Raw genomic sequence first — 13,722 nt, forward strand, 5'->3', positions numbered from 1 at the left:
TGAATACCATTTGATTTGCCGAGTTTCAGAAGGATTTCACTAATTTCACCGAACACCGTCATCGAACACCCTATATAAAAAGGTTCCTTTAATAATTGCAATTAGCGCATGATTTCTTATGGTTAAAATATAACTGAACTTTGACGACCCAAATCTCAAGAAAGGAGCTAGAATTTTCGGATCGTAGAAGTTTCGTTTTACCGAAGTTTTCGAATAGGGAAAGTTTAACGAACACTTTGAGGAAATATTAATATTTTTTAAAATTATAGAACTTCAAAAAAAGAGTCTTATAGAGATTTTTTAAAATGATTCGATTGTAGGTATATCCATATGCCTACAAACTTATAGTTGGAGTTCTATCATCCACTTCACTCGCGTAATCCTACTTAACACATTTTCAGTAACGTAATTGTACCTCAAGACAAAAACCATGATACGTTTTGTCGGTAATACAATTGATTCCTTTTGTAGAACGCGGTAGTGAGAAATATGTTTCCCCTTACTGACGCCTTCTTCGAAATAGCGATCCCACCAGATAACAGTAATTACAGTTGCTTTAGGATGTTACGGCTTTGTTGATACCGATAAATATACCTAAAAGTGTAATTCGACTTCTGTAGTTACCACTTAACTCCAAAGTCCCACTCGTGTGCCAAAGGAAAAGGCTCGTTACGAAGTTACGTGATTGGCGGTTTAACTTCGGCAAGGGTATGCATATGTACTCAACACGATTGCATACTCCCATCTCGTTTTAAGTCGATTGTCAGTGCAATGATCTTTTTGTTCTTGCCGAAGCACCTTCCCTCCGTTAAGATTGAGAGTTTACATGGAGCATCCTCTATACTTGTGTAATTAAACTATAAAGCCTTACTTAAACATTTATGAAATTTTACTAACAATAAGAAAATTACTACCATCATATAAAGTGGTATTTGTATAATATTAAAGTACGTTATATCTAGTTTAAAAGTGTTCGCATAAAATGACAGACACATATAGACATATAGTTTATGTCCATTATTATTGTGTATAATTTTTTAAATGTTGGTTGTAATACTTAGAACTATCTAATAAAAAATAAGTAGAACAAAAAACTTCCATGTTGTTGAACAAAATAAAATACGAAAAGAACGTGAATAGGTCTCTGTTTTAAACCAAATAATACCTGAAAACCTCGAAAGAACTTTTTTGAAGTCATATTTCTACAGAGAAATTTAGGTGTATCCATTCTATTAGTTAGACAATATCAATATCTATATAATGTTAGAATAAATAAATACAAAACCCACCTGTAATTTAAGTCTTTTTAATACAATTATTATTCCAATAAAATACCTATGTGTCATATATATCTATAATTTTATACGAGAAAAATTATGTCAAATTTGAATTACAAAATTTACATTCACAACGTAGAGACCGTGTGATCTTATCTGTCCATACAGGATCAGATTCCGTGTATCGTTATAACCAGATGGTCGTACCATAAAATACTGTCCTATGTTCGTCAAATTGCACGACTTCGCCTGTTATCCTCTGTAGTTACGTGCGTACAGATTAGATAGACTGATCTGATTTTATCATGCTAATATATTCAATAAGTCGCCTAAAGTGAAAGAGAGATATATATAATTAATTAGTCATATATCACGGAGGATTAGTAGAAATTTATCAATATCCACCTTGCAACCTAATACAGGGTATTACATATGTGTTTATAGGTATACGACGTGCACATGCGCATCCGCCAACTCAGTATTTTCATACATAATTCGTGATCGCAGACAAATTTCAAGGAAGTGCACGGTTATAAGAATTTCCCAAAATTATAGCCATCCAATAGCCTGTAGCATTTGTTTATAATTTGCACGTAACTCGCCAGTGCGTTATCAGGAAATAAATGAATGTAAATATGAAAAAGTCATGTAAGCATGGGTTCAAAAACTTTTTTCGAAGAGGTATTTATATTTTTTTTTATAACGATTATAATACAAGGATTTTCACACAACAAGTTATCAACCTCTTAACCTCTTTAAAAAATTCTATTATATTGGCAGGAATTCATTTTCATATCTATTCTGTAATATGCCCATTTTTCTAGTAACTGTTGTTGTAGTCTCTTTTAATTAATATGTATCCATAATTGTGCAAGTTAATGTTATTCACAGTTATGAAAAAGTGCGATTCATTATTGGTGATAAGACTATACCGTATTAATACGATAATGCAAGAATATATTTATCATGATTAATTTAAGCCTTTAAAGCATGAATGTATTTTAAAGTTCCACTTATTTTAATATGCCATCATGAGCCGAACAAGTGTAACATTCTAGTGATGCTGATAAATCCTAGTTTCTTATAGTTTCCTGAAAAGTCGTAAAATGATGTCAACATTGAAGGGTTAAGAGTAAATAAAATTTTTTCAGAATATTTTTTTTTTAAATACACAGTTCCTATGACGTACAATGGTACATAATTACTTTTTAAATTTATTTTATATAAATTTCTTTTTCACTTTTCAAAATAGTGATCTATTTTACCAGATATCTATTCAAAACAGATATCTACTTCTACTTCTCTGCATATTTTTTTTGTACGTGGAAACACGTAATTTTTTATTTAATCTGTATTTTGTATTTTGTATGAAAATACTTTCTTTAAGGGCGCAATCGTGATTAAATAATACATTTTACTATGTTTAATTAACTAACACATTTTTCTGCATTTAAAGACTCCTTTATTCCTTCATAAGTGTAATAAAAAGAAAAGGTACAAGAGGAAGGAAAAGTAAAGAGATATTATTACTTACAATTAGTACACGCTGATAATGATGTAGTTAAAAAGATGTAAGTTTTGTGTTTAGTCAAACATAGGTTCTATGCAATTTCTCTCCATTATTTGAATAGTAGCAGATGGCGACACACTTCCACGTATCTTGGACGACTCACAAAATCTAAATGCGCAATTTCAATAATGTTATCCATACATTCTTCACCGGAATTGTCGACGGAAAGACAAATCGACCATTCTGCACCTCACTTCGTCGTATCCGTAAATTTACCAGCGAAAATACAAAAGTTTGTTTAGACTTCGCGTTTGATGTATGTCTGTCCATTTTCCTTCGCCCAATGGAATTCGAGGCTAAGTGTAATCGCTCTCAATTAACTGCAACATGTGCCGCTCAATGCAACACCCTTTTCGCGGTACGCCATATTTATCGGTGTTATAAAAGGCCCATGCGAGACATTTTTTTCGTAAACTTAATCCTGTTCTAATGCTTAAATTAGTGATCATTAAATAATCAACCATTGCAATACAATCATTAAGCTATTAAGTAGTAGTATCTAATTTGACTATATTTGAAATTTGTTTATAAATTGAAATGGTAACACTAGAATTAGAAGTTTTGGAAGTCATATATGTAATAACTTTTAATTTAGAAATTTTGAATTGAAATATTGTGGATATTATGGAATAATATACGTATTAATCGATTTAATTTTCCTTTGTATTTTTTTGTTATAGTCTCGTTATTATATTCCCTATAATTTGAAATGATTTGGAGTGGAAAAATTTTATTTGTGAACACTATCAGTCACCATTTTTAAGAAAATCAAAGTCAGATCCTATGAGCATGAGTTGACTACTATAATGAGTCCCATACTATAAATTCGACAGTGGGCAGCAAATTGATATCAACGAAATACAGTTCGACTATGGGGAGGGGCTTAAGGAATGATTTTAAACCCTAATTCTAAATAAGTTTAAATATTGCTGAAATACGTGAAGTGAAGATTCTTGCACTAAATGAAAGGGTTACCTCATTTTTCGGAAAATAGTAATTTTTTAATTATGTCACTCTTACAGCAAATAATTTACGAGTAAGTAATAAAACAAATTGTATTTTATTTTTCATCATAATAAGATATGTAATTAATTATTTGTTAATATTAATTGATTGATATTGATTAAAATGCATAACTATTTTTGCTGTTGGCTACTGACTACATTTGAGAATTTTCATTTGAGGTAGTGATACATGTGTATACCTATGTGTACAGAGTATTCCATTTAAATCTATAGAGGTGTAGGTTTGAGATAGTGTATATGTGAAATTTAAAAATTCTTTTATGCATTGTCAATTGATAATAAACAGAACGGAATCTGAGGAACACAGTATCTTTAAATATAAACACCATGTGCAGATACATATGGTAGATACAGTTGGGAATAATTTAATAAAGCTAGGAGATGAATTAAAACTGAAACCAATATTTAAAGGAATTCTTCTTTAAACGTTAAACGTATTAAATTTCATAATACAAAGAGATACTAAAAAATGCCCCTTAAATTATTCCTATTTTAGATTCAATAAATGCAAAGACAGGTTTAGATATAAATTGAATAAGCTGTAGTCTAGAGCAGCAGATTACAGGGGGCGGCGACTTTTGGGGAAAATTTCGAACGGTCACTTTTAACTTTAAAATGCAAAAAATATTATTTACAAATTAAGATTAGTAAATGCATTGGCGTTACTAAATATGGAATATGAAGTTTAGCTTCTATTCTTTTTAATGTTATCAATAAATATGCAAATCTTAAGCATAGGCCATAACGGATTCAAAATAATAAATATTCAACAATTTAAAATAAGAAATATTAAGTTTTCATAAAAGACACTTCTGGATGATCCCCCATTTCCCTACCCTTTCATTTCATTGTGAGGCCCAAAAAGGTAATAGCCTAGCGCAGTAAACGTTTTAATTCGTCCCTGGCAAATATAACGATTCTACATAAATATATAAAACGTGTATTTGCAATTATTTATGAACGAATATTTGTAAATACACCGTAGGAAAAATATCACTAAACAATAATTTTTTGAATCAATTGAACTTCTGTCAAATTTATTATTAGAAAAGTCACATGGATACCAAATATTTTCATTTGTTTTATTGACCTATAGCACAGTTAGAACTTAGAACCCTTAAAACTCAAAATTAAAATAAAGGGATCTTGTCAAAGGACTATCAAAGCTAGGAGTTACGTGAAATGAAGTTTTGTTAATATCTACATATAAGAGCTCGAAGAAACGTTAATCAATGGGCTTTCAGCGAACCAGCGTGTTTCCGCCGAAAAATACATAAATCGTAAAGCTATTCTCGTTCGCACCCTCTGTAACTCCGCAAATATATCTGGTGAGATAAATCACATTATTCGAGGGTCAATGCGATCGTTTCTGCAATCACGCCGTGTGCATATGCTGGCTCAATGAAATTGCTCGTTCACAGTAGTCCACATTTATCGTTGCCATAAACGAGAATATGCCAAACATCAGAATTCCTTTTGGCCACGGACATGAAAATTAACGAGTCTGTTAATGTGATATAAATCATGTAAGATGTATTCAGGAAACTCACGCAAATGTTTTCTTATAATTTATTTTTCTCGGTTTAAAATAAAAGAAGAAATATAAGTTGACACTATCAAAAATGTTTTCATTAGTTTGTATGTTCTTAAATTTAATATACTGAAGACGTACATATAATTATATTGCTGTAAGAAATGTAATAAACCTGTTTCGTAAAAAGTGGATTACGTTCAATGAATCTTATTACAAAATCAAGATACATACATATGTAATACATAATGATGTTCAATCAATCAGTCATGAATTACGAAGGCATGCGTTAAAATTATGAAATATGTAAAAGATTATTTTGTTGTATTGCATTTCCATGTAGAAATACACTGTGGTCCAGTGCACCCAGACAGCGGCTATGGTAATTGCTGTTCTTCATAGCTTGAACTTATGTTGAACTATTACAAATTTCACGCTGAAAAATTTTCCAGGCGAATTATATTAATTTTAAACGCTCAATTAATAAACGAAGGCTCAATCGCAATTTTATTATTCTCGATTTTTCTCTTCAGTTTTGCTCTACTTGTAGTCAAATACTCTGTATAATGTATAAAGTTCCAAGTACAGGTTACGATCGATTAAAAATACTGTAATGTTATTTCTGCACAACATTTCGTTTCATTAAAAGTTTAGTCAATAACGTTCAACATAGTACTTACAAAGTATGATACACAGTAATTTCTGTAGTTTCTTTGTAATTGCCATGACAACTTTACAAGTGAGAGAATCTGAACTTAAACAAACAGGTAGATACTGCGAGAAGTCATAAATTTCGATTGACATTGCTGCAGTAGCGAATGTCATACACCCTGTCAATGTAAAACTTAATGTATGGATTGCCATTAAAGCACTCCCTCTCACTTGTTCTCAGTTTCTCTCACTTGTAGGAATAAGAAACAATAAATGATGAATAAATTATAAACCTGATTTTATCGTAAAAGTGATCGCCGCTAGTTACAAAGTGCGACGCATAAGTTTTGTTTCGACAAAATTTTAGTATGCCATTATTTAACAATAAATCAATTTCTTGAAACATATTAGTACGCGAAAATTTCGAGAGTTGCTTCTGCTGATAGCTCAATACCTTAAGGGGACACATATGTACCTTCATCGCAATGAAAAATGGGACTTCTTCAAGAATTTGTCTAAGAAAAACTATTTTATAGAGTGACTTAATTGTTTGTATTAGAAAGGGATACATTGCAGATTATTTTTAAAAAATGACTGAAATTACATAATAGGGGAAATCGGATAGTGACCATACTAAGTGATAATAAGTCAACTTTATTATATTTCTTATACGAAAAAAACAATACTTTATTGAAACTATCTTGCATGTTCTGAGAACAAACATATATATACTAATTATAAGAAAAAATAACTTTATTGTTATTCTTAGTTTAAAATGAAAACTTAGTTTACAAACTTATAATATTCATTCAATTAAGTAAGCCGAATTTAGGGAGCTGTTGATTTTTAGTTTCATGTAAATATACAACATTCACGAATCTTAAATGGATCTGATTTTTAGGTTATAAAGTTTTCATTGAAAGCTATTATAATTCTAAGACAGTATTGAGGTACCCGTAACCCTATTATATTATTGAAACCACTGCAAATACTATTACAATTCTATTGAACTTACATAATTTATTAAGGCTAACAATAAAAAAATAAAGTCCAATGTAAGGAATAATAAACTGAATCTACTTTTCGAAATAATTTTCTCATAAGTAGAAAATACGTTGCATTTAAAAATTAGGAACAAAAACATATGTCATGCAACGGGCAAAATTGACACTAAATTTAACTACTGGATATATTTAATTGTACAAAACACGAAGAATCGTAAAATAATATTTCTCACGACATTGATGCTATGACTGAAACGTTTTCTTCCTGTATTTATAAGAATATACATACATATAATACTCCTTTTGCGTATAAATATAATTCATACAAAATACTGACGATTTTACAACAAATAATTGTCACAAAGTTTTCAAGATCAAAAACAAGACTCGAGCACAAATTTCATTTCAACCTACCCTAATTAAGTTACAGTCTAGAACAAAATGAATACATATGTATTTACTGAAAATAAGTTCAGCAATTTTATTTAATTTCTTTTCACATAAAAGCCCACAGTGCGAGCTGCTCACTGTCTTCGTTAGTATCTCTTTGAAGCAACGCCACGCCTTCAAGGTGTTCTTCAACCCGCATGCACGAACATCTTTCGCCTTAACAATCAATAAAATCAGATTCTCCGGTGCGGAAAAAATAACACAGAATTCACGCGACTCGTGCATTAAAAACGGTCAGAGCACCGACACAGAATCAATTCAATTCCTGCTGTTTCGAATAGTCTCGTAAATGATGAAACGGTATGAGAAACAGTTGGTCGGTAGGTTTCGGCACCGTAAAGCCAATTCTTGTTTTGCGCGTATCTTTACGCTTATACGCGCCCGTTCGCCGCGAATTTTTTTCTAGCAGCGAGCAGGATAAACGCTGTAATTAGAGCCGATGAAGACTGCAGCCGCTTCCGCTCATCTAGAAACGAGTTACCATAAACCGGACAACGAAAATCACAGCGCGGCGCAACGCTAGCGAAAATATAATGCTTGGTGTACGCCATCGCTGGCCGGTCGAGCTGGTTCCGCATTATGCTTAATGCTCATTCAGTTTCCATCGGGAAGTGCCTGTTAATATGTATTTCGCCCAGCGTTAGCCCCGTTTTGTACGTGGTATAGAGCAAGACGGAATTGCATATTAACACGTGTACCATCACACAATTTATCCATGTTTTTCGTGATCTTTAACCTGCATACCCTCTAAGCAAATTCCTCAGTTATAAAATACACTTTAGTTTCTATAACTTTCAGTGATTTGGAGTTTTTTTTAATGCCATCAGGCAAGCACATGTTGGGTGTTTTTTAAGTAAGGACGCCATTTTGTTTTGAAGTAAATATTAAATGAAAAATATTTACTTGAGTTTTTTTTACATATTGCTCATTCAACTAATGGCAATTAGGTACTTATGGAATATGATATTGAGCAAATGACTGCCTCCAGTCGTTTGCCTGGCTTCTTTTGACATGTTTCACTGCATGTGGGAACAATTCAGGGGTGATCTGTTCAATTTTGTAGTGAATGTTTAGCTTAAGCTGTTCAACCGTTATCGACTTGTTAGTGCATATTCTTTTCTTCAAGTAGACTAAGTGAAAAAATCTAGCTCGGACAAATCGAGTGAAGTGATCCATAAATATCAACAGATTTTAACATTATTTGGTCTGGAAATGTGTCCCTTAGAATTTGCATGGTAATGCAAACTGTAGAACATGCTGCATCGTCCTGTTGTATGTGATGTAGACCCTATCGATCAATTTCAAACAAAAAGGATTACGCACGTAATGCAAAGAAAAAGAATTATGTAATTTTCTTTAAATATTCACACTAATGATTTGTTTTCATAAGTTCTTATCTCTAACACACATTATTGAGATATCAAACTCATCATAATGAATTGCATTCGAATTACACGTCAGTGAAATCACAACTGACAACAAATACAATACAGGAAAATGACGACAAAGCAAAATGGTGCCTTTAAGAAACACTCTGTAGGTACATTATTTTTATATAACCACTAGTTAGAGCGAACAAAGTATAAATTATTATAACTTCCACCAATAGATAATATTGCCAGTATTTAAATATTTGTTAAATAAAGTAAAACATTTAGTATCTGATTATGTCTTGTTAGTGAATTTGAAACCGTATAATGTGTTTTTATATTTTATTGTTAACGTTTCGAATAACACGGAAATGGTAATGAAATTGGAGAGTCTCAGAAAACTGGGACGCGAAAATACATTGGATGATAGGTCTACTCTTATACATCGTTTATAATGCCAACATTCCCGACTGCCCCTTACATATAAAGTTCAACCGTGTAATTACAACGTGATAATGACGAGTAATTGATGCGCAGAATTAATAACAATGGCTAGGATTCTTCGGAATTTCTGAGAATACTCATGGAATACCTTTTCATTAAACTATCTGGCGTGTAATTTCAAAACTACTATTCGTTTTGCGCAAATTTGTTAAGCCGTCACCAAAATAATTATGGCTTTTATGAAATACCTTGTAGTGCATCGATAGAACCGTGCTACTAAATTTCTTTCGAAAGTACCTATGTTTTGACTACATACACGCACGTATTATAAAATACTACCTCGGTATAATAACATGAACTATTAATACTACTGACATTTTTAGCAATATTAAGTACAAATAATTTATCAAGCAGAAGTATCATAATAATTCGGTCGTGTATTTATAAATACAAAGAAATATTCAGAAAAACATAAAGTTATAAATTCAACTAAATTCACATAACATAATCTCAGAAATGAATTTTATCCGAATTAATTTTCTTAACTGGTTCTTGAATAAGTACGTAATCAAATAACTTTCCTCTAAGGTAGAAGTAAAAATTTAAGAAATAATTCTAGACATAACAAAATAAGACGAAAATAAAGAATAACGAAATTTCAGTTGAGTCCACGTCTGTTATTTATATTTGTTTAAAAATTCATAAAATCTGCTTGAAATTTTACAAATCAAATGGCATCATTGTAATCTCCTGATAGAGATTAGGTCATGCAGAACAGTTATTACCATCGTTCGAATCAAAAGCTGTAGACTTCCATCACAACTCTTTACACCTTCAGAATTAATGAACCTATTTAAAATTTTTAAATATTACTATCTTATTGCGTTTTTCTAACTAACGTGTTGTGGAGCACGCTGTAAAAACAGGACAACTACCTCGATTTTATTTCAGTACCTTCTTCAAATTAAATAGATCTTTTCTAGCGGTTTCGTAATTACCGAGATTTAAAGCATCCTGATAAATTAGACAACTACTTTTAATTTCAGTACTTTTCTCGAATTAAATGGTAGTAAACATTTTTTGGAGCGTTTTTTAATTATATTTCTTTGAAGTTTAATATTTTTTAGGTTTCATTTCTGTGGATTAATATTTTCTGAAGATACTTTTGGGGGAAATATCTTTTGAATACTTGTTTGGTAGGATTAATATCTTTCCGATGTCTTTTTGAAGGGATTAATTTTTTTGGAGATTTTCTGTGGGATTAATATCTTCGGGATGCTTTTTTGGGTAGATTAGTTTTCTTGGAGATATTTTGTGGACATTTTTTGTGGCAACCAGAGTTCAAACCGAACTCAATTACTTGGTGTTTTTACATTTTAAATATTTTTTTTTGTGGGCGGGATTTTACTTACAAATTATTATTTGTATACAATGTAGCGTGTCCACGTGTCTTTTTCTTACTTATTATGCGTATGTATCATCATTTCTGATAGTCTATTGTGATATGCTTTCTACAATAAATATATAATCGTCTTTGGCATCTCATGGCCAACGCATCTGACGAACGTTATAGACATCAGCATGCATCCATGCAGAATTCTTTTACCTTAGGAGACAAGTATAATATCATGTGTGAATAGATTCGCCGTGTTGAAGTATAGCACTAATAATGTTATATTTATTAATTTTTGAAAGGGTTATTAATAATACCTGATTACTCATGAGCAACCTCTCCTCCAAAATGTAACATTGTATCAACACACTTTTTATTGTGTAACAACTTCCCCCGTGTTAGGGCATTTTATTACAAAAGCTTTTAATTTTGTTATTTATTGCTTCTGTTTTTTTTTATTACTACTCTTATATACATTAGCTTTTATTATTAACCTTTTCGTTCAAAACTTGACGGATTTCGACAGCTTCTTAGCTGCATAGCTGAAGCCACCTGGTGGCAAAAGTATAAAAGCCAGAAAAAAGCATCCTTGTCGTACGAAACTGAACATGTTAAATTCCTCCCACACATAAAATTAATATCTCTATATCTCAGCTCTTCCTATCCCAATTTACATTTGTGAGGGCTCATTTTACGCGCACGGTGATATGTAATAATGTGGTAATTGTTAAAATCCATTATGCACTGCGTCAAAAGAATAAATCGCTATCAAAGGTTTTGGACGTTTCGGTTGCAGAATAGGTACACTGTTAGCCTCGCGCGCCACTCAACTACTTGGCGCGAGCCGCAGCCGCGTTTCCTGATAAAAGCTTCAGCTTGCGATTTCTTTGCTTTTGATTTTCGTCTTATTTTAATATGTAGAAGTATCCCTTGGATTTTCTCTTTCCTGTAACCAAACAAATGACGAAAGCAGTCAAATCTGTTAAAATTAACTCTAATCCTTTATGACATATCGATTTTAAGTAAGACTGAATTGAAAGAAAACCTTAAAAATTAATACTTATTTCTCTATGTTGCACACGCAAGTTGTAACCATGGCTACATATAAAAACGTAAAATGCTTGTTCTCTATGATTTTGCAACAAGAACTAAGCCGGAGGCTGTTCAGAGACACAGTGAATAGTATTATAAAACATCAAAAAAAGAATTACACCAATCAGGAATACCATTTTGTAATAATAGTACTGACCATTATTGCACACTGACCGCCATTGCCCCATTCTCCCCTAGTTTTTGTTATTCTGAAAACTAATTGTTGACTGTTTTTTGTTACAGCGCGAGTACACAGACGACTGCGTGTTTAACGAGACCCTCGAGCAACATAACTATAATACTTATAGTTCGGCGAAATGGTCCACGGCAAAGAAGACGCTATACCTGGGCTTAAACCGTCGTGGCCAGCCGAGAAGGGTACAGGCCAAAGGTCACAACCTGGGCAGACTCTCAGCCTACGCAAGAGTACTAACTCAAGTTGCTCCGTCGGAGCGAGTAGAAGCGCTTCAGAGGCGGATGCTGGGCGCTCAGCATAACGTTCGTCATCGACACAACAGCCATCGAGGTGATTTAATTCAACAATCGCTCTGCCCCACTCTTCCAGTACAGGAAAAGGACGGCAGAGACAAGTTCAGGTGTCGTAAGCGGAAAAAGAGGAAGAAGAGGAAGCGAAAGTGTCGGTCAGGTGAGAAGCCCGGTCCACAGTGCCAAATCGTAGAGGATAGCAGCATGACGGCTGCGCCTTTGCCCAAAAACGAAGGTCTGCGATTGAACGGAACATCGCCGGAGTCGAAGAGGTCCTGCGAGGACGCAGCGAGCGAGGAGGCCTGCCGAAGAGAGGCTCTCTCGGTACCGTCCAAAAAGCGGAAGCTGCGGGTAGAAGAGCCGACGAAGAGCACAGCTGACGGCAGGAATGTCACCGCAAACAACGGTAAGAGCAAAACACCAGCGTCAAATGCAAAAAAAATAAACGCCGCTGAGAGCATGAGTCAAAGTAAAAAGCCTAATTTGACGGATGGGAAGAAGAAAAAGAAAAAGGGGCCAGCGGCGCGAAGGAACCCAGCGGCGTCCCCAGGCCGGAAGAAGTTCACACCAGGCAGAACGAGCAACACGTCTGCGGTGCCCACGGCAACTTCCGTACCGATCTACGTAACGTCCTCCTCCTCTTGGTGGTCTTCTGGTACGTCAATCGCCCCTTCAGGGAAAGGAACCTCGCCTAAGCGGAAGACTAAGCCAGCATCCAAACCGAAGGCTGAGTTCGGTGGCTCGAACGACAGGGCCGTGAGTCCTCGTAGAATAGGAAAAACATTCGCGAGAAATCGTACGAAGACGATAAATCGTGTCGCTGTAACGACCGTGTACGAGGCAACCACGAACCTTGATCAAAGTTCCCAATCGGTGACTACGAAAGTTCCTGAATTATTTTCCGACCGATTTCTCCGAACCTCGAGTCCATCCTCTGCAGAGAATGTCGAGGACGTCTCGAGATCGTTGTCCGAATCCTTATTTATCGACGAAGATTCGTCTTCGACCGTTTCTAGCGAACTAGCGACTACTACAATAGATTCGATTCTAGCCACCTCGATCGAAGCCACCGGGACGCCTACGACCTTCAGGTTATTCGAAGATGAGACCAGGTCGACTGAAGAAGTTGACGATATAGACGAAAACGACAGGTTCGATACGTCGGAAAGTATACAGCTGACCACCCCGGAGGTTTCGCTCGAGCGACTGGCTATGTAAAGCATCCTCGCTTTCAATTCGCTCGATCCTATTCATGGAAAGCATTGTAAACTTACGTGTACATAGTAATGATGTTACGTTACAATTTACAGCGTACTATACTTCATATGCGACGATTGCGTGCGCATGATGTATTTCGCACGGAAAACTTTTGGTATTTGATTTGTGAATGCTTTTGAAATGAATCGAATCGACATTATTCTGATTTATA

At 34.0% G+C, this 13,722-nt stretch overlaps 1 protein-coding gene across 1 annotated transcript in view; it reads left to right on the forward strand.

Moving 5' to 3' along the window:
- The window catches only part of LOC143182661 (uncharacterized), a 189,717-nt gene extending 176,206 nt beyond the window's left edge, over positions 1–13,511 (forward strand). The window contains exon 3 of the mRNA XM_076383843.1: positions 12,051–13,511. Within this exon, the coding sequence (XP_076239958.1) occupies positions 12,051–13,511 (1,461 nt within the window). The remainder of the gene's footprint in view (positions 1–12,050) is intronic.
- The last annotated feature ends 211 nt before the right edge of the window (positions 13,512–13,722 follow it).

Source organism: Calliopsis andreniformis, chromosome 1 (genome assembly GCF_051401765.1).
Source record: "Calliopsis andreniformis isolate RMS-2024a chromosome 1, iyCalAndr_principal, whole genome shotgun sequence".
Lineage (NCBI taxonomy): Eukaryota > Metazoa > Arthropoda > Insecta > Hymenoptera > Andrenidae > Calliopsis > Calliopsis andreniformis.